The 21,655-nt window shown below is 36.0% G+C and overlaps 1 protein-coding gene across 6 annotated transcripts in view; it reads right to left on the bottom strand.

Annotated features, from left to right (window-relative positions):
• Positions 1-21,655, bottom strand: part of CHD9 (chromodomain helicase DNA binding protein 9) — a 97,290-nt gene that overhangs the window by 11,710 nt on the left and 63,925 nt on the right. For 5 of the 6 annotated variants that reach the window (XR_012630600.1, XM_074882022.1, XM_074882026.1 and 2 more), the window contains exons 14-34: positions 21,394-21,637; positions 20,096-20,272; positions 19,111-19,254; positions 18,340-18,595; positions 17,325-17,535; positions 15,017-15,212; positions 14,057-14,224; positions 13,291-13,470; positions 12,035-12,145; positions 11,179-11,375; positions 10,190-10,389; positions 9,532-9,691; positions 8,474-8,563; positions 7,582-7,685; positions 7,345-7,462; positions 6,611-6,668; positions 6,244-6,286; positions 5,863-6,082; positions 5,529-5,731; positions 4,360-5,268; positions 2,079-2,242 (exon numbers count right to left, since the gene is read on the bottom strand). Coding sequence is in view for 5 of the 6 variants with exons in the window: in XM_074882022.1 (XP_074738123.1) it covers positions 2,079-2,242; positions 4,360-5,268; positions 5,529-5,731; positions 5,863-6,082; positions 6,244-6,286; positions 6,611-6,668; positions 7,345-7,462; positions 7,582-7,685; positions 8,474-8,563; positions 9,532-9,691; positions 10,190-10,389; positions 11,179-11,375; positions 12,035-12,145; positions 13,291-13,470; positions 14,057-14,224; positions 15,017-15,212; positions 17,325-17,535; positions 18,340-18,595; positions 19,111-19,254; positions 20,096-20,272; positions 21,394-21,637 (4,153 nt within the window). In the remaining variant the exon portion in view is untranslated. The remainder of the gene's footprint in view (positions 1-2,078; positions 2,243-4,359; positions 5,269-5,528; positions 5,732-5,862; positions 6,083-6,243; positions 6,287-6,610; positions 6,669-7,344; positions 7,463-7,581; positions 7,686-8,473; positions 8,564-9,531; positions 9,692-10,189; positions 10,390-11,178; positions 11,376-12,034; positions 12,146-13,290; positions 13,471-14,056; positions 14,225-15,016; positions 15,213-17,324; positions 17,536-18,339; positions 18,596-19,110; positions 19,255-20,095; positions 20,273-21,393; positions 21,638-21,655) is intronic. The other variant, XM_074882024.1, reaches the window with a different exon arrangement.

The following is a 21,655-nucleotide window of genomic DNA, read 5'->3' on the forward strand; positions in this document are numbered from 1 at the left end:
TTCCACTGCCTGTAAACAAATATGCAATCTCTCTCATCTATACAGGGTCTGGGGCCTGCAAATGCTTGAAACACATTATCTCTCTGATTTTTAAAGGAAAGATATGGTAACTACCAAAGTAGTATTTGTAGGTCTGGCTTTGACTCATTGGTAGCAGGGTCTGAACCTTTGAGCAGCACCATAACATATCTGACAAACAGCATCTATAAAACTAAATCGACAGACTTTTATTCACATCTCATTTTAGCTTTTGAAACCATATTATTCCTCATTCACATTCTTTAGACATCAAACACAGATCTGACTTCACACACCTGCATAAAAAAATAGTGAGTCCAATAAACTCAGCTAAGTACATGCAAGCTCCAGCAACTACCAGGTTTTCTGATGATTTCAGAAGGCAGTTCTTTGTCAAATAAAAAATGTGAATGCTAAAATCACCTGTTCTGTAAGCAAACATTTTTTTGCCAACTTAAAGACCCTCCCCTATATTGTAAAAAAAGCCTGATTTTGTACACTCTGAATGTCACTTTTCACAATTTGCAAAGCACCTGTGACATGGAAGTTATGCTCCCCTTCTCAAATTGAAGGTTCAAAAATTATGAAAACTAGTATTTATATTTGAATGCATCTTCCAGGAGCAAATGTAACAACTAAAAGCTCCTGAAGTTCAGATCCCACATCTATTTTTTCTGTTTCTTCACCCTTTTTGTGTCTCCTGTGTTGTTTTCCTTTTCAAACTTTCCTCAACTGCTTGACCTGGAAACTCTTCCTTCATTACAAGCTCGTGATCTGAATTTTCAAGCTGATTTGCAACTCATGTCTATTCCACAGAAGATTTTGAAATTATGTTTTTTTATTAAAATGCCAGTGTATTTTTTTTATATAGCATATCCCTAGCAACACACTAAACATGCTAAAACATTTCTTTAGAACTACTGGAAAACATAAGCATCAAAAAAATCTGTCACAAAGCATCACACAGGCTTTCCCACACTTAAAAAAAGTCACACACTAAAATCTGTAAGCGTAACACTGACTATAAAAGCAAGTAGATTTTTCAAATGCAGAAAACATCCAAGTCAATCTCATTTTCATTATACAACAGAAAGAAACCTATCCAAAAATATATCACAGTTAAAGTTTATGTAGTGAACAGGCATTCCAGCAATTCACAATTTTTGCTTCATCTTCTTAGTAAAGCTAGTAATTAAAGTGTGAGAAACTGCTTCTTCCAAGCTATGGCAGCCATAGAAATCCAGATATGGCTGAAGAGCTTAAAAATATTCAGTATTTAATTCAAAGAAGGTGAATTTGGGTGGTGAGACACTGGCACAGGTTGCCCAGAGAAGCTGTGGCTGCCCCCTCCCTGGCAGTGTTCAAGGCCAGGTTGGACGGGGCTTTGAGCAACCTGGTCTAGTGGAAGGTGTCCCTGCCCATGGCAGGGGGGTTGGAACTAGAGGATCTTTAAGGTCCCTTCCAACCCAAACCGTTCTATGATTCTATGAATTTCCAGTTACTTAGTATCTTTTCAAGGTATACTTTAGAATTTCACTAAATTCACTAATTCACATAGGGAATCATACAGTTACATTTTAACACAGAAGTTGTATTACACCAGTGCTTCAGCCAGCCTATACTTTAACATGATCTAGGATTCTGCCATGTAGCTGAAAGAGTCCTACTACTACCAAAAAAGTTTTTTGAATATTTAGCTTAACTGATTTCTTGCTCTGTTTCATTTTTTACATTCTTTTGGACTACTCTAAACAATTCCTCTCACGGACTTAAGATCATCCAGATACCTGATAAATTATCTCATCTTCACCTTAAATATGCTTCCTTTATAAAGTTTTGTTTCCTGTGTGAACATTCTCTCTTTTCCAGATACAGCTATAAAACTGATGTATAAAATGCTTTGTCATTATTTTACTATAATTTACCACGAACAAAATTCTGTTTTTTCCGAGACCTCCCCACAACTCAGTGGTATGGTTTTAACATATTTAATTCAATACAAATGTCACAGCCCACCTTCCCCTACAACCCTGGTTTTCAAAGCAGTACTATAAACTTGCCTTTGGCCAGTAGGATGCAGCCAACATGTATCCACCTTGTAGGAGATAACTGGAATTTGGTGTCCCATTGTTCATCTGGAAACTGTCTTGCGTCTCATCTTGTGTTGTACTCAGAGAGGCCACACTCTCTTCATCATACGCTTTTATATGCGGGGTTCCTTCTGCTAAATAAAACCACTGAAGTCATTTGATGCCGTAAAGAGGTTAAACGCTCATTGTAAGAGGTTCAGGTGAACAACACACACAGAACAATGTTCAGCGAAAATCCAAACACAAAGTTAAACTGAAGAATTAATGTCAGCTTTTTCAGGATGACTGTGGATCCTTTTTTAGGCATGTAAACTCCACACATGTTCCTGTTAACATTTCAAGAGCTTAACGTGTCAAACAGATATTTGAAAACAGACATGCTTCAGAGTAATCTGATAGACAGTCCTTACTTATTTTAACATATTTCTTTTATAAGCCAACACGCACTGAAGTGCAGAATGAAATAGAAACGACAGGTGTCTATCACCAGAACAAGGCAAATCTATTGGGATACTACTTTAAAAAACCACTCCATTTCATTTACTGGACAGAATGCTAAATGTTCCACATCTTGAACATATGTATCTGCATAATTTAATTTTTAACATTTTAATCACAGAGGATATTTTCCTAGTATCTTTCCAGTGTGTCCTCTGACTTTCTTATACTTCTCTGAATATTTTGTCTTTTGCCTCCATCCAGTGAACAATGTTAAGTTTCACTATGGCATAGGGAAAAAGTCTGAAAATACACAAAAAATGCTGCCTGAGAAGGTAAATACTACAATGAGTAAGGGAATTAAGGGACAATTCTACAGAACTCAAATTTGTCCTTAAAAAAAAGCTATGTATGTAGTCATCTGATACAATTTAGCTCTCCCTTAAAACTTGTTTCAAATACGAAAAGTATGTCAAAGGTCCATGATCACTGTACAACGTATGAAATAAAACCTGGGCTTAAAATCGAAATGCAGATGAAGTTAAGAGAATTTTCCAGCATTTACCGATCTCTTCAACACCAATTTACAGCAAAATAGTCACAAAAGGAAAGGCTGATTGATTTAGGAGATTTTGCAATCTGAGGATGGCACAATTACTTGCCTGAACAGACTGAGCTGGCAGAAAGCAAGCCTAATATTTGGACTTGCAGCACATGTTATAGTATCCACCATCTAAATATAAATATTTATGTCATATAAGTATCCCTTTTCTTTCACTGTTTTAATGTTTGCATACAACTGTTTCCTCGGAAAATGTCCTTCCACTGCTACAAGGCAGCAGCGTCTTAATCATTTTAAGCAGCATTTTACTTGCCCAGTAATCATTTTCCCAGTAAATTAACCCTGTGGTTTCCATTTGGAATTTCCAGACAAGAAGAGCCATCTGATTAACACAGTGCCCTTTTCCCTGACATACTGGGAGAAAAAACAGCTTATTTACGTATGCTCTAATCCCACTGCCTAACTTCATCCTCTTCCTTGTTCTATCACCATTTGTTATCACACAGTAGAGAATTATTTTCATGGTCTGAGTTTCAATGGGGCAAGAGTAGCGAACACCTCATAGTACCAAAATAAAGGAATGTATTAAATAACAACTGGTTGGTTTATTAAAAAAATTTAAATCACTGATCAGAGGATTTTGCTTCTGCTTTGAAGCTTTCAAAAGTATCTCTGGGCTATTTGGTCCTCTGCTCTATAATTGCCTCAGTCTTTCCTACGCAGATACACATTAAGTGTCTGAAAATTTTCAATGCAAGTACACTGCCTGGCCACCTCCAGTTTACAAGCAAAAGCAGCTTACATTACTCTACAGCTTGAACAGGAGGAAGCTTGCAGATTTCATGAAAGCACAGTGAAGAAGCTACAAAGACAGGTGAGCAAGAGCAGAAAAAACAAACAGGGAATCTCTATATTTAGGATGAAAAAGAAACAGTAGTAGGGCATACACACACAATATATATTTCCAGAAAACATTAGCCATTCAGTGCTCCTCCCACACGTGAACCATATGCACAGTAAGCTTGCTTAGGGAATCAGTCAACAAATCTTAAGTACCTCATCCTGCACTGATATGAAGCAAAGAAAATGCTGTATCCCTGAAATTCTTCCAACTCACTTGCAGAATCAAGAAAATATGTTTATTTAAGTTTACTTCTGTGGGATTTAATATCCTTTTTTAGACATTTTCTCATTAAGAATAAACTTATTCAGTGTAAGAGTTATACTGCAGAAACAAGACTACACACATACCACGTTTCTGTGCCTCCTCTTCATCGCTATCACTCTCTTCAGATGATGATGATGACGACGACGACGATGATGAGGATGAGGAGGAGGAGGATGATGATGCTGAAGAACAAGATGAAGATGATGAAGAGCTAGAGCCTGATCGAGAGTGTGAACAAGATGAGGAAGACGAAGAGGATGAAGACGACGACCTGGAAGAACAGGATGATCTATCTGAGTCAGAGTCTGAGTCAGAGCTAGAGTCAGATCCCCTTTTGCTGACTCTCTGTTTTTTGGAAGCTGGGTTTGGAGTTAGAGGCTCTGTCCTTGCTGCCACCATGCGCCTGTCTGTTTCAGTCTTCACGCTAGGTTTGTGGTCTGTATTTTGTATTGGTGTGCCATTTTTTGGACTCAAAGGTTCCGATTTCATTACTGTCTGCGTCTCCTCTGTAGACATAGATTCCTCTTCAGAAGACTGAGGGTCCTCTTTCAGATTTTCATTTTTAGCTTTTATGTCCTCAAAAGCATTCACTTTAGCATCTGACAATCTTGACTGAGGTGTAAGAGGAGAAGCAGATAATGCCATCTGGTACTGATGCAAGAGTGGAGTAGAAGTCCTTGAGAGTGCCACTTTATTTTGATTATAGTTCCTCTGGGCAGACATAAATGACAGTTCAGGATCACGAAGAATATGATAATCTGTCCTGCTAACTCCATGTTTAGCAGCTCCAATAAGTAAATCCCTGTCATGAGTCCCACACTCCCACCAGACAGGTAAGTCTGGGTTTGGCTGGCATAGTTTTAGTCGTTCAAACAACTGTGGGTGTCTGAGAGCCTGTTCTCGTACTTTCCTTAGGAGTTCAATGCGATATAAAGTCCGGGAAGCACGCTCCTCTGTAATTGGTTGTATAAAAATGTTTGGATCTACGAGTTCTGTATTAAAACAAAACAAAGATGAGAATCTGACAAAAAAAAACCCCAAACCCCACTGCAAATCAATACTAGAAGTAGATGGCTTTAATCAGTCAATAGATGTCTCCCCGTTATAAGCTTTCAATTTTACACTTAACCTGTTTCCTTATTTCCTTCTCCCCCATTTTTATTTTTGAACACATCAAAGAAAAACCTTTTCAAGATTAGCATTGGCGACAGAAAGGAAAGATAAAACTAGAAGTAAAAATATATACACCCACCTTCTTTTGAGGGGAGACGACAGACTCTCCGGCACATTGACATAAATGCATACAAGTACTTCTCTAAGCTCTCATCAGTTTTCTTATGCAGTCTAGCCATTGCTCTAAATTTGGTCCAATCAAATCGTCCCCTTTCAGGATCAAACACCACTCCAAATGTGGACACAACTCTGTAGAAGTCAGCTTCTTCTCTTCTTGTCCATCTTGATCAGCAAGAAAAAATTTGGATATTCTGTCATTTTCTTCACAATTTCATGCAGCTAGCGATTATTATTTCTTCCATATTTTTTACATGAGGATGTATTAAAAATGTGTATTTGCATGCTGCACATACCTTTGCTGTCTTTCAATCTTAGCAGCCATCTTTGGATTTAGAGCAGCTTCTTCATAGGGAGGCTGCATCATACTAGTTTGTATTGGGAATGCTGGCTGGATCTGCTGGGCCTGCCTATTTTTACTCGTTCGCTGATAAGCTGTTATCAGACGACGAAGACGTGTTGTTAAGGCAGACTGAGTGGGCCAATAGATTTTGTCTCCTTCCATCATTTGTCCATCTATATTAAAATCAAGTCACAGGAAAAATAAAGAAGTTAATCACTGCTGGGGCCTATGGTTCTACACTAGGCAATCTGAACACATTTCAGCTAAGAGTTAGGAGAATTAAACAATTCAAGATAGATTGAATTGGCTAGGATTTGAAGTTTTACATATTTACCTCCATCTGCTATTACTAGATCACCCGGGGATGAAACATCATCCTGTAGAAAACCAGAAATGAAGCAGAAGTTAAAATGTAGCCCTCTCCAGAGATTCAGGCTAAACTTACATCTTGCAAGCAGTTTATGAATATGAAAAAGAACAAGAGTAACACGTATGTTGGACAAATGGCTAACAAGGCATACAACAGAATTATGTAACAGTTCCCTCTCATTGCCCCTCACCCACACAGCTGCAGATACACATGGAGTAAGTTATATCCATTTAGAGACATATAGAAAAACATAATAATTTGCACAATGAAAAGGTAGAAGTATTACATTTTAAATATGTTAAAGGGAGCTATTAATAGGTTCCCACTATACCTCTATGTCATCTTTAAACATTGCTGGTGCTGGTTTATATTCTGGATCTTCTACATCCCTGTTAAAATTTCAACACAAAGGGACACATCTTAGTAATATTTTAGAAGTCCTTACACTCTTTTCAATTAAGCAAAACTCATCTAAATTTAGTTAGATATAGTGTATTTAATTTTATTCTTGAAATGAGGAAAATATATCATGGTAGCTTTGGCTTGAATCTTCCCCCCCCTCAATTCACTATCTCATTCAAAGATGTTCTTCATGACCACAGCTGCTAACCTCACTTATGAAGCAATGAATAAAAGGAGTTCTCCCTTTCAGCCGTTACCAGTGATACTCAAATCAATCTACTGGGGTCACTGGTTAGATAGACAAGACTACTACACCAAGCTGACCTGAAATCAAATTAAATAGGTCTGTAGCACTTTGCCTCTGAAGGCTTTTGCACTTCAGTATCTAAGTAATATTTCTGATACTGCAACACAAGTTAGAGTCTTTGTTAACAAGTTGCTGCATTTTTCCTTTAACTGTGAAATTCCAAACTTCAATGGTTCTCTTACACTGTTCCTAACTTTTTTCAGTCTGTGGGAGTAAAATTGAAGTGGTATTCTTCACAACAATAACATCAAACTCACATAAAACCAGTTAAGAAGAGAATAAAGTACAACATATAAACTCAGTCTCATTTACTTTTAGGCCCCAAAACATTCATGCCCATTTTCATGTGCTCATACCCATCAATATAATCATTTGCTCTCTGTTCGGCAGCAACTGCTTTTTCATCTGGCTTGCCAACCCTTTCCAAGAAGCACAGCGCTGGGTCTGCTCTGATAGTGTTGTATTTTTCATAGCCTATAGAGGAAACAAAAAGTGACCCAAATTCAACTTGCAGAATACTTTAAAATAATTGAGTGTAGGGTGTTTATATTGAGGAGTGGGGAAGTACATACATAGTCATCCATATTACTCACCATGTTTAAAAACTCCAATTAGAAGAGATTTATCTGCATCTGCATCCCACCACTCTGCAGGAACTTCAGAGTGATCTGGCTCAGGGACCCAAACATCAATTTCACTAAGGAGAATCACCAACATCAGTAATATTCAGAGGAAGAATTTTTTATTTTATTTTCTCTTTGTACATATGTACTTTATGTGGGATTTTTAAATTTGTCTCTTCAAGCACACATATACATTCTATGTCCAGCAAACTAATTCAAAGATTACTTCGAAGGTTGTAAAGAATCCTAGGACTGAAATGTTTAATTTTTGCTATTTAATAGCATATAACAGTTAAAAAGTGGATTGTTATGCTAGTAAGTTACATAAGCTATGCAATACAATAGTAATTCATCATTAAGAATAATTTGACAACCTAAAGAAACTGAGGCATACAATTTTTCACCTCTGCATTCAGTAAGACCCTAAAACCAGCAATACAAAACACCCAGACAGCTTAATATTTTGAACGTGACAGAGACCACTACCAGGGAAAGAATATGAAAGCAGAACCAGCATACAATATTCTTCCTCTCTCAGTAAACTCTGCCAATTCCTAGCAGTTTGTGCTTGCAAAATTTAGCAAGGATCATCTAGTTTTGTGTTTAACAGCATGAGATGGACTGCTCTTCCACAAATATTTATAACAGCTTTCTGAATGACTCATAAATAGGAATCAAGACTTCCTCACATCAAGTTGATACAAAGTCTTTAGTAAAGAGTAAACAAAAACATTTTTCTCACAGTCTAAGGATACAAATATTTAGTTTTAATATTTCTTATTTAAGTCTAGGAAGATTTATGAACTCTCATTTGATAGTTTGCATTTAAAATAAACTAGCAAAAAACCTCTCTATAGTTCACCTGGCATCAATTCCATCAAACACCTTTTGGAATTCGTTACCAATGACTTCTTGTTTTAAGTAATACAGCATTCTTACTCGAAGCAAGACCCTAAACAAAGAAAAAGAGAAATACAAATATTAGCACTCTAAAGCCTTTCAATACCTGTGGGTGGTTTTGTTTTGTCTTTTGTAATATCACAAAGCTTTCAAGTCATTTTTCCTAAAACATACTTTCTTCAGTTATAAGGAGATAACCTCCAATTTAGGTCACCTAACACTTTTTATTGCAATCACTTCTACAAATTGTTTTATTGCAAAAATTCTTTCAAATCCTAGACAAAGACTAAGACTAGCAGAACACTCCGCCCTTGATTCATAAAATACTGCTAAGAACAAACCGCTATTTCCCTTTTCATACTTTGAAGATGCCCTCAGAAAGAATCATGCAGGCTGAAAATGAACATCTTCCACACCACCTTTTCATCCCTTCGCACTACAAATTTGGTGCATGACCCTAATGGCTTCTCCATGCTTTATCTCAATTCTTGACTACAGCTGTATGAAGTTTTCAAGCAGAGTATAACAAGTTTTGCTACAGAAAAATGATTTATCTAAATTAGTTATAATAGTTGTAATTTATAGCGATGAACGAGCTTTCAACAAGCTAGTAGCTCAGATGCTCAGAAGCCTAGAAATCATGACAGGTAAACAGCATGTAAGATCGAGGAGAACAACTTTAGTGCTTTCAGTTTCTCTACTAAACACTCCCAAACCCTTTAGTCCTTTGGCTGCTACAAGGCTCCCCAAACATGCTAGGAAGATCGATCTCTCTTTCTCTGTACAGACACAAACATAGTTTCTTTAAAAATGACAACAGCATTATTTTAAATGTGAAATACTCAGTTCACCTCCTAATGCACTGTAACCTGTTTATTCTAGTCAAGCTAACACCATTAAAACTTGTTTCTTCATAGTGCCACAACTATTTCAAAGTCTTCATAGACAACGAGGAACTAGAAGAAAAAAAGAATCTTTACATAAACAGTGAAAGACATTCACATGTCAGCTACTGCTTACTTGTTGCAGTGGTGTTTTATGTGCTTTTTGTATCCTTCATCTTGCAACAGATGTTCTGGATTGTATTTTCGAAGCCATTCTGCTTTGTGTATATCAAAAGTGCTAGCCTGGGTTTTCACTTTCTTTCCTTTTCTTCCTCTAGGCACAGGGGCTGATAAGCCTACATAATTTAAAATATAATACAGTAACAGCAACAGGTAGGTACAGATCCCACCATACTTATAGTTCCTATATCCTATACCAGTATTGTGACCTGCAGTACAGAAAAAATACTAGCATCACAGCCTCTGGATATGAGTTTTTTTCTCTTTTGTCTCTTAAGCATCTCTGGAGTACATTTCACCAGCTAAGGACAAAGCAGGAGAGGGGGAGCGAAAGGAGAGTGTGCTGTCACCTGCTATGAAACAGAATAGGTTCTTACAAACTGAAATGAAAAGAAAGCTTACACAGAGTATACCAATCCATTTGGGTAAGCCATCAAATACAAAGCAAAGCAGAAATGACACTCCTTTTCCCATCAATTGAATTGCGTATCTGGAATAAATTCCATTTATTTCAAGTAGGACACATTCAGAGAGAGTTTTTAGCTGTTTTTATCCCAGTACCACAGGCATCCGTGTAAGAAGCTATTTAACTGCAGAAACACGTAAGTCCTTACCAAGATGATTCTGTAACTCTCGTGTTTGCCCATCCTCTGTTGGGGTAATGAGATCCCATATAAAACTTTTTATTTTCTCATCCCCTCTGTAGTGAACAAGACAATAGGCTAATAGAGCTCGGCAAATTATCTCCACATCCTGTTCATTCAGCTGTCTCTTGAAGCGACCGTGTGACAAAATTTCCCTCCATCGACCCCACCTAGTCCAAAGCGAAACACAAATCAGCACTTTGAGGTGAAACACATGGGTAGCCTGTAGATTTCTGTTACAAAAGGGAATTTCTCTGCAAAATATTTAGATTTCCACTTGTTTCCTTCAGCTTAAGTTACTGAGTGGAAATATGAAAGTAACATTTGCAACAGAACTCCATCTGTTTAAAACAGAGCTTTTAACAAAACTTGCCTGTTTACGAAAAAATATGGATGATTGTTTTAGGCTTCTAAGACACAAAACTGATGGGAACTCATGCTGCTAAGCAAACAGACATTTATCTTATAAGGTGGGTGAGAGAAGACCAAAGATTTTATTTCCAAATCAACAAACCTGATTTAAGTATGTTTAAAATAACTGGTTAGCTTTTCAGTTCCTATTTGCACCTCATGGAAGTGCAAGATGGTCTGCAATTAAGAACACCAAGTCACCTGCCAAGCCTTTATTTCAGGTATTTATTTACACAGAGTTTTGAGCCTGCCTGCAGCACTTACTGTAATGATTTAGAGAGACTATTGTGGTGCCCATGTTAAAGGTGATAATCTCCTTTGAAGAAAGGTTTTCACCTCTCTTGAATGTTTCTTCAATTGCAAGTTGTCAGAAAGATTTATACAGGGTGAATGATAAATTCACATAAATGCATATTCTAAATAAACTCTCTATATATACTCCAGATTATTCCAGTATATCTAAAAGTTATTCCATAGATACAATTTAGTATCTGGAAAACCAGTATTTTTTCAGAACTTCCTAGAAAGAAGTAGTATGTATACAATACCCATAGACCAGCAAGTTTTTTTCCACCCGAAAACACTCTGTTCTTCCATATCCATTGGAACGGTCACAAGGCCTGCGGAGTTTTGGTTTATCATCACCCTCGCTCTCCACTTCAGACAACTCAGCCAGCTCATCTTTCGTAGCACTAAAGGGCCGTGTTTGTTTCCTAATTCTGGGGGTATCAATAACCAGGCTGTTCTGCAAAATTTCAAACAAACCTTATCAGGGAGACAGTTGATAAGTTGTTCTTAAGTAGATGGCTTCAGTTCAGAAACAACAATTTTTATCTAATGTCATTAATAGGTATTTTGTAAAGACTTCACAGTAAAAACCTGTAAAGCAAGGGGTATTTAAGGCAACAAAGGTGTTTCATACGATGATGCCAGTATATTAGTTATAAACAATACTGAATACCTCCTCTGAGCTGAATGCTTACACAGATTACACTGCAGTCTCTGTGAGTAAAAAGGGGCACTGCAACCTTTTTAGAACTAACTGCATGGCAAGTTCAAGTACAGGACACAACGTCCAGTTTATAAAACTGATATAATGCTTAGTCATAGAATTTGCAGATTCCAGCCCAGGATTTACAACAGAGAAACAGGGCTTACACACTTTCAACCATTTCCATGTCTTCAACAAAAAACAAAGATCCCCAAACTTTTTTGGGACAGCAGAAAGCTAGGAAATACTGAAGCTATCAAAGCAGGCTGATTACCCATGCACAAACTAACCAGCACACAGAAAGTATGATTTGTTGAAATACTAATCAAAAAAGCATCAGAAATCCCATTTCAGAGTTCAACAGCAAGCACATACTTGAAAAAACATGCATTAAAAAAAAGGGAAGTACTTACTCTACCACTGATAGCATCTATATCTATTTCTGCTTTTTTGGCCCATTTCTGCCAGAAGTTGGGATCATCTAATGAAATATCAGTCCTGTTTCCAGATGCAACAAAACTAGCCTGTAATAAAGAAAATTAAATCTTACCAACACCATACATCAAAAGTTTGTAGAGTCTGAATGCCTTAGTGCTGTGAAGACTGCATAACTTTATTCCATCAAAAACCTCCCAAGCAGCTGTTAAAGACTTTAGGAGTTAGTTACAGCGCAAAGCAACTCAAAAGTTCGCCTCCCCCTAATTTTTTAAACAGATCCATAATGTATCAGAAAAATCTAATGAACTTTTATGCACCATCAGGAGAGAAGAATATTAAGCAGCAAGATACTTCTGCTTCTAAGTCTGAATCTAAATTACTTGAATGGAAGAAAATAGAATCTTTTGAAGAGGCTTATCAGCATTAGGGGATTTCATCTCACGCAGAAGTACTCGCTTGAGGGAAATTTCAAAGGAGTGTTTAAACTACCAACAATCAAAGCTTGAGAGCATGGAATAAGCCTAATTTCAGAAGGCATTTTAAAAGCCCTGATACACTGCTTTTGGGAAAAGAGTAAATACATATAAAAATTTCTAACTCTTCTAATAAAAAGACAGTGATGATGATATTTCCTAATTGGCTTACTATCTCTTCTTTAGAAGTCTATTTCTTATTTAAACCACAATCAGCAAGATATGAGACTAAATAAATGTATATCTATAAGTAATAAATACACATTATATAAATAATAATATACATTTATTATTATAAATAATAAATATACATCTAAAATATTTCCTTTTCCTTTGCTTTTTTTCTCAACTGCATTCATGAAGTACTCACATTTCCATCTCAGTTATACTGCTTGATTTTTTTTTTGTTAATTATTTACTTATGTATTTTTAAATTTTGGTTTAATACTCTTGGTTAATGCAGTCCATTATATTTCACACAATTCCTAGCCTTTTCAAAAGCTGCACGCCCTTACTACTCATCTTTGCTCAAGCATGTTTTGTGCATCTGGCATTTACTCAATCTGTATGTGCAAATCTGATTTTGCTCTGTGCACATATTAATATAAACACATCGATGTAAGGACCCAAAAAATGTACCTAAAACACACACACTAAATAAAAGTAACCATCATTTTTTTTTAAAAAGCATAAACTTTACAACATTCAGTTACATTTACAGCTCTATACTGTCAAAGAACACCTTGCTGCTTCTGCACCTTGGCAAATGTGGAGCCCCTTCCTTCCGATTCAATCGTGATAGTTTTAGTACGACGCTGCAAAATTTGGTCAATGTCTTCCTCACAGAATTTAGAGCCCTCATCTTCTTCATCCATAATGGCACCGTATGCACCTCTTCGAAGCAAGTCTTCTATTTCTTTTTTGGAGAGTTGTTGGATCTGAGTAAATAAAATAGGTTTTGGATAGTCAAGAAAAAAGTGCCCCAAAGTCTTTTCTATTTATCTTTCCCTCTCCAATGTTTTTGCAATCTAACTGTGCCTTGTAATTTATAAGCTTAAAATCTAGGTTATTAAAAACTAAGAGAAAAGTCTAGTTGACAGTTAAAATAATTTGTTATGTGGTCACAGTACACATTCTTACAAGTACATGTCTTTTGTTTTGGGTATTCTCAACACTGTGATGAATATAATTTTTAAAAATTACCTGTTAATACTAGACACCCATCTCATATTAAAGTAACAAATTATATTATTATAACAAGATACAGGGAAACAAAAGGAGACTTTTCTCCTTATTTTAACTTTGACATTATCTACCTTTGACCTTAGGAGGCAAGAAACAGTGAAAGATCTATCGGAGTAACTCACTACATTTATAACTGTAACAACGATGTTGTTACTCCACATCAGAAAACATGACAGTGATGCAGAATGACAGAAACATGGTAACTTCTGTAATTTAATTTAGCTCCCACGTGATTACAAAGGCAAAAGGAAAATAATTTCAAAAAATAAATCTACGTACACCACCAACACTGTTTTCCCTTCCACTCATACTCTGTAAGACAGCCTTATCCAGTCCCAGTTTCAGGCTTGCTCTGTCGAACATCTCTCTTTCATACGAGTTACGTGTTATCAGTCTGTAGACCTTCACTGCTTTGTTCTGACCAATCCTGTGACAACGGGCTTGAGCCTTTTGAAGGAAGGGAGAACGGCAGTAAAAATTTTAGACTTATCTGGGAATGAGATACGATTCTTTATAGAAATGGTTTCTGCTGTAGCACAACCTGAAAAACAATAGTCTGAACTCAAAAAGGAGGTCGATTCACATTTAAGTAATTGGAAGATATCAGACATTTTCCCCATTGTGAACAACTCTCTAAAAACAGAGTAATTTTTAGAAAGGTAGTAAAATGCTGATGAATGTTCTGTGCTGAATGTTACTGAATGGTATTTCCCTTGCATTAAAACTAGATAAAAAGACATGCTAGCTCCTAAGTTATCTGATCTCCAGATACAAATAGGAAAGGTGTTGTGACTTGAGAACGGATTCAATTTCAGCATCCAATCCTAGATTTGATTAAGTCACTGTTTCTTAATACATATTAACCCTTTTCTATACATGTTGTTTAGCTGAACAGCTATTTCCATAAACTATGTTGGCCAGTAGATGCAAAATCTAATCCCCAGTTTCGTAAGTCATCAAAATCTTAAAGGTTTTATCGACTCACTGACTTAGTTTTCCTGTGTTGTGCTTTTAAAGAGAGTAATCAGTTTGAAAGACAAAATTAGAACCCAGCCAAACCCAGATGACCTCTGCTACCCAAGTAGAAAGTATTCCAAAAATATTAAACATATGCCTTAAAAAACCCTGAACATTTTAAAATTATGCATGTGCAAAACATTGACAATATTCAAAGTGACCAAATTTTTATCAACCAGGTTTGACTTCTTAGGCCTCACTATTATGCTCAAAGGAATTTACCTGCAGATCATTTTGAGGATTCCAGTCAGAATCAAAAATTATACATGTATCTGCTGCAGTCAAGTTAATGCCCAAACCACCAGCTCTGGTGCACAGAAGGAAGACAAAGCGATCGGAATCTGGTTTGCTGAACCGGTCAATTGCAGCTTGTCTGAGATTCCCTCGTACTCGCCCATCAATTCGTTCATATAAGTATCTGGAAATTGCCACAGATACACGCACACAAACCGTTACAAAATTTTTCGTAATTCCAAGGGGGATTAGAACAGATCTCCCGCTTGCATATTTATTCTGTACAGTGAGTAAGAGTGACAGAAACTAACTTTGATTATCAGTGGATAACATAACCAGGAATCACAACAGAACCTGCACATCTGTAGTACAAATACACACCAGCAAGTCCAAACACTGAGCAATTTAAGACAAGTCCACCTGAACTTCATCCATTAAAGCAAGTACCTGATAATACATACCAAGAAACATGTATTACCATGGCACTTAGTCGCATTAAAACACACTATAACCTGAAGTCCCATGTGGACACTTAGAAGTTTTTCACATGCTATTATGCTTGGATTCCTGCCTAGGGTCAGAGAAGCAGGACAGTGTACTTTTGTATTATATACCAAATTGCCTGAAAATGTTAGGGGTAACCAAGTAATCACCAGAAAGCAGTACCTGGTGAACTGTCATTGGACAAACTGCACATTGATTCTGTCAAGATTAAGAGAAATGGAAGTAAAATGACGCGACAGCACCTCTAACAGGTTTTATCAAGGCATCAATGAATCCAGGGCTTCCTAAACTAAAACCAGCTAATTTAAAAGCCTGAAGTAAAACTGTCATTCCTGTTACCTTTGATAATTACAAAGACTCCTATGAAACTTCTGAAATCAAGTGAAATGCTTAAAAAGGGAGCAAGTACTTCTGTACATTGTAAATGGAGTAAGATGCTGAATATGTTTCTACTCATCAAAAAGCCTCAGAACCATCTTTCTTCCAGTCAGCTATAAAACGGCACAGCAGATAATCTACAGGACCACAGGCATTCTGGCAGGCAGCCTTCTCCTACAGTCATGAATTCTGTTAAGTATGAAGTCTAATCATGTGTGCACTCTAACATTTCTAGTGCAATGGTAGCACAGAGTAAGTTTCAAGCTTATACAGGTTTCAGAAGATTCTACCTGTAGGTTTGACGCACTAATGTAGATGTTACATCGTTACAGAAAAAGGAGTATTTTCCATACCGGATTGTAAGTACTACTTATGAAGTTAAAATTAGTCTATTAAAATAAAACATACAAAATATTGAGCTCTCAGTTTAAATAGATACAGTTTTATGAAGCAAAAACAAAAGCACAGAAGTTATATAAAATTATCAGAAAAAGAGGTATTAGTACAATCTACTAATGATTTTCAATATACATTCCAGTATCCACTGCAAGAAGGCTTGACATTTTTACTTTTTTTTTTTAAAAAAAAAGAACTTGTTAACTCTATATACTATGTAGTTCACTGACACATACACACTTCAGAGCAGTATGTACAGTCCAACAAATGGACTATTAGAACAACCAGAAATATGCCTTTTTATACTTTTCCAGGTTGACATAGCAACTACTGATGGTAACCAAGTGTCAGGTTAGATTTTATGTGCTGAGACTTTATACACAGTATTTAGTCACATGCTTCAATAAGCTCTTAGTTGCCGTGGAGTCAACAGTATAATCAAAGGGTTCTATTACACGTGACAGCAAAAGCCGATCTAAGGAGCTGCTTTATGGCTGGCAGTTCAGTTCTGCTGCAAAATTCAAAGCAGTAATAATTTAGGAAAGATAGGAAGCACATTTTTATTTTTACATGAATAATGTTGATTACCATTTTGTACTTATATTCTCTGTTGGGAGTAAGGAGCTGCATTACCCCTGTCTGGTCCAAGTTCAACACGATGTAAATAAAGAACACATTCTATGCTTCCTCGGGTTTGGATGAGCAACACTGAGCTTGAACTTGGTTTCTGACAGGCTATGTATAAACAGTACGTACATATAAGAATGTTTAATAGAAAAAGCAACAAACTGAAGGCACATGGTTTACTCAACAACCTCTCTTTAGCTGTTCTCTGAAGTTTTTAATTTATTAGTGAATAAATGATAAACCATCACAGAACACAGCAAGTTAGAGTGATTAGCAAAAAAAAAAAATTATTCCTATCTTTGGTATGCTGTAATGATTAATCCTGCACTAACATTCAAAGATATGCCCACTGAGAGCAATATACTACAGGAGACAATATGCAGGATCTTACCTTTTATGTATAAGGTAATCCTCCAAAATATCAAGGCAGCGCACCATCTGAGAGAAGATAAGGACCTTGTGGCCTCCTGCTTTCATTTTTGGAAGAAGTTTATCAATAAGAACCAATTTACCAGCAGACTGGATCATTGCTTGCAGATGGAAGTCAGGAGCACTTGGGCTATATGTTTCTTTAAACTCTCCAAGGATCTTCTCTTCAGCACCTATCAAAGAATATATTTCTTAGGTGTATCTACAAAAATATCTCCATGTATATACAAGACTAAGTTATCACAATCAGTGCTTGTACTCTAAATATCCCCATTCGCCACTACTGGAGACAGAACAAAGTTCTGGATGGATCTAAAGTCTAGCAAGATCATCTAGTTCTATGCTCTTTGAAAACAAGTTTTAAGTTTTTAAGCAGAACACCACAGAAAAAACACCTAGAATGAGGTGACCCTCCCCACCCCAAGCTGCAAAAACAAAAATACAACTTATTCTCAAGCGTTGTGTAAAATGCCAACCAAAAAAACACAAGTCCTTTTGTCTCTGTGATGTTTTAACATGGAACATGAGTCCCAAAAACAATATTCTGAAGACCTTTTCTGAAGTCCCACTGTGATTGAAATCAGCAAAAACTTTAAGGGCTTAAAGTGTATTTTCTTGCAAGCAAGAGAAAAGTAATGAAGACTGACACAAACCATATCACTTGCAAAAAGTGTTAATTTTTAAAGTTAGCTCTACAAGTTCTTTATACTGCTTTTAAAAGAGATATAACACTTCCATGAGATAATTGCTTCTGAATGTTCTGTGAAATCCTACAAAACACCAAGTTCACATTTCAGGCCTCAAATACACAACTGCCTCACAACTTTGCCTTACATCTATCAAAAAAATGCTTCCACCTAATCCAATCCTTGGAAAATCTGATGAAAATGTCAAAGAATTACAACAAAAGTTCTTACATGTTTTCAATAAAAGTACAAAAGTAGTTAAAAAAAAATTAGTCTTTATCATGTATTTACCTTTGATGAGATAAGGGTGATTACAACACTTTCTGAGTTCCATCATAGTGTTAACCAGATTGGGTACATTTGCTTGCCCTGCTCCTTTGGATAAGAAAGCAAAATTTTTCTCCAAAATTGCTCGATAATACTTCTTCTGAATATTAGTTAGTTCTACTTCAATTATAGTTTCCTCCTTAGGAGCCAGCTTTTTTTCTACATCTTCCTTTAACCGTCTGAGCATCATGGGTTTCAGGATTGCTTGTAGTTTCTGAACCTAAATGAAACACAATAGTTTGTTGGAACATGAGAAGGTAATAGTAATTACAAATTTTTGAACTCCACATCACTAATTTTTTTTCCTAGACTTATATAAAATATTTGCCAAATAGGATATAGCCTTACTTTTAACCCCAAATTATGGAAGAATTTTTTCATGTGCTCCAAAGCAAACAAAAAAATTAACTTTTGGCACTTGTCTGCAAAGACTCTGCCTATAAAGCCAGAAAACTTCAAGTTTTTATTATTCTCACTATTTACTTGCCAAATTTATAAAATCGACCCAAAAAAGTAAAAAGAAATCTTTAACATAAAATATCATACTTTAAGTGATTTCTACTGTCTGCACAGTTTAGAGAAATTGCATGACAAATGAACTCATAGGTGATATGTGAAGAGTTGAAGGGGGAGGGTGGGGAGCAGTAATAGTTACTACCAAAACAGAAGTTTTTCCTTCAAGGAAGTCAGTCTTACACACTGAAGCTCAAAATGAACTTATTCAACATGCAATACCTGTTCCTCTGTTTTAAGGTCTCCAAATTCTTGCATGAATGTGGATTCAGCAGGAAAACGTAATGGTTCAAGGAAATGAAGGAGGCTAAATAATTCTTCTACTGTGTTCTGCAGTGGGGTACCCGTTAACAGCACTTTATGCTCCTGTAAAAGGAAACAGAACTCACATGACCTCACGTGCACACATTTGCAAAAATTTTTGTGTTAAGTCTGAATGTCATAACCTGAAAATGCCAGGTCTGTGTGCCATTAAGTACACAGCTAATACAGATAAACAGATTTATAAAAGAACAAGTATTTTCTACTAGCTTTTCTTTAAATTCTCTTCCTGCATCTGTAATGAAAAAATGACTGAACAGCTCAACTTCTGCCTGTAATATTCAGACATGTATATCCTCTCATAGTGTGGAAAATACACACTATGAAAGTATCAGCAAATAAAATGACTTCTGAGAACACGTAGCAACAAATGTCTCAAAGTAATAATGAAGTCAAAAACCCAATGCAAAACCAGTCGTAGTGCATCCTGTAGTAATGCACCAAAAGCCTCAAGATTCATAGTAGTATCTGCTTTCTAAAATCTTGCACTATATCAAATAAAATCTCAACTTGCTTGTTTTTATTGTTAAATAACTTGTTTAAAATACTTTCTTAGGTTTTTAAACATTAATTACTGTACAAAAACTATTTTATTATTATAAGAAAAATTTTAAATTAAATCTTTGCCATAATCAAAACAAACTATAGAATAGTAGCATCAGAAATAGATTCTGCTTAGTTAGAACTCGTCAGATTTTATTTAATGAAAAACATATGAGCATCAGCTATCAAAACCACACACATTTGAAGAGAGTATCAGGAATAGATAACTCCTGAGAAAGACTACTGGAGAGGGGTTTTTTTAGCAGGTATAACAAATTTGTGATTTATTATCTTACTGTACTTAACTAGAATCAAACTCAGAAAGTTAAATATAGTTACTCACAAGGTTCATTAATTTTAGTCCTTCCAAGAGTTTGCAATTTTTGTTCTTCAGTCTGTGAGCTTCATCAATAATAACGCATCGCCATTCAATTGCATTTAACTCTGGACACCCACCAAGAATCATTTCAAAAGTTGTGATAATGGCTTGGAATCTGTAGGTACCTCGAACAATACGTCCCTACGGAATCATCAACACACAAAATTTGTTACGTTACCTCGAATCTACTCAATTTCAGTATTTTGTTGCTGAAATTTTATCAAGAGCCAAACATCAGATTTAACATTATAAATTGTTTTGTCATCCCATACACATTTATTACATCTCTGTAGCTCTGTAATCAATACTAATGAGTAATTATCCATAGCCACAAACCCAATATTGTCTAAACGAACAGTAAAATTTAACCACTTTTAAATTACAGATATAACCATCTAATAAAAATTGTTTCAAAATAATGTAGATCACATTTTTAACCCTGGGAAAATCTGAAAGACTGACAGGAAAAACCCTACAGTCAATCAATCAAAATATATGGCAGCAATACATTTAACACAGTAAGTAATGAAATTATCACCCTGAGAACTAAAGGAACACTTTATATCCATCTTACTCTACTCGATTGGTCTGACAAAGAGACTAGGCAAGGCCTTCAATAAGGCAGTATACAATAACTCACTAGAGAAACATGATGTCATTTTAGTATTTAGCACTACTTCAAAAAAGTTTTCAGCCTTACCAATTTTGTAGAAATACCATGATAGTTTAAAAAAAAAAAATTTATTGATGCAGAATATACAGAAAAGGAAAAAAAACCCTTTCAAAATAGTCAGATCTCAAGATTTTTTCACATCATTTAATTTGAAGTATTTCAGACAGAAAAGCAAACTGTACACAGACAAAACTAGTTTACACTCGGAAAAGGAAATCAATAGCTACAGAAAGGTAATATAGAGCTTAATCAGCTGTATTTTTGTTCTCACTGCTCTTCAAATTCAGGACCCAACTGCAACCATCTGTGTAGACTTTAATCTCCATAAGTATCAGTGTCACTGCTATTCAATTGCAAAATTACTCAGCATACTGAAACAGCCATACATCTTACTGCAACCACTTCCACAGAATTTACTCAGTAAGCATATGTAAAGATTCTGATAAGTTAAAAGCTTAAAAAACATATCACGGGATGCAAAATGACTTTCACTAAGACATATGTACAGACAATGTAAAGTATACTTTTTATTACTACTACCTGAAACAGGTTTTGGGCAAGTTATTGCATACAAGTGACATTACAATACCTGGGAGTCCCTGAAGTACATCTCGTACTGCTGAATCATCTGCCTGCTGATCATACTTCCATGATACACTACAACATTAAGGTCAGTCCACGTGCGAAATTCTCTTTCCCAGTTTGTAATAGTGGAAAGCGGAGCTATGATCAGAAAAGGCCCTCTTATTCCAGCCAGGAGGATTTCATAGAGGAATGTAATTGACTGAATGGTTTTGCCAAGACCCATTTCATCTGCTAAAATGCAATTTCGCCTGAAAGTAAAAGATATT

This window comes from Strix uralensis, chromosome 12 (genome assembly GCF_047716275.1).
Source record: "Strix uralensis isolate ZFMK-TIS-50842 chromosome 12, bStrUra1, whole genome shotgun sequence".
Lineage (NCBI taxonomy): Eukaryota > Metazoa > Chordata > Aves > Strigiformes > Strigidae > Strix > Strix uralensis.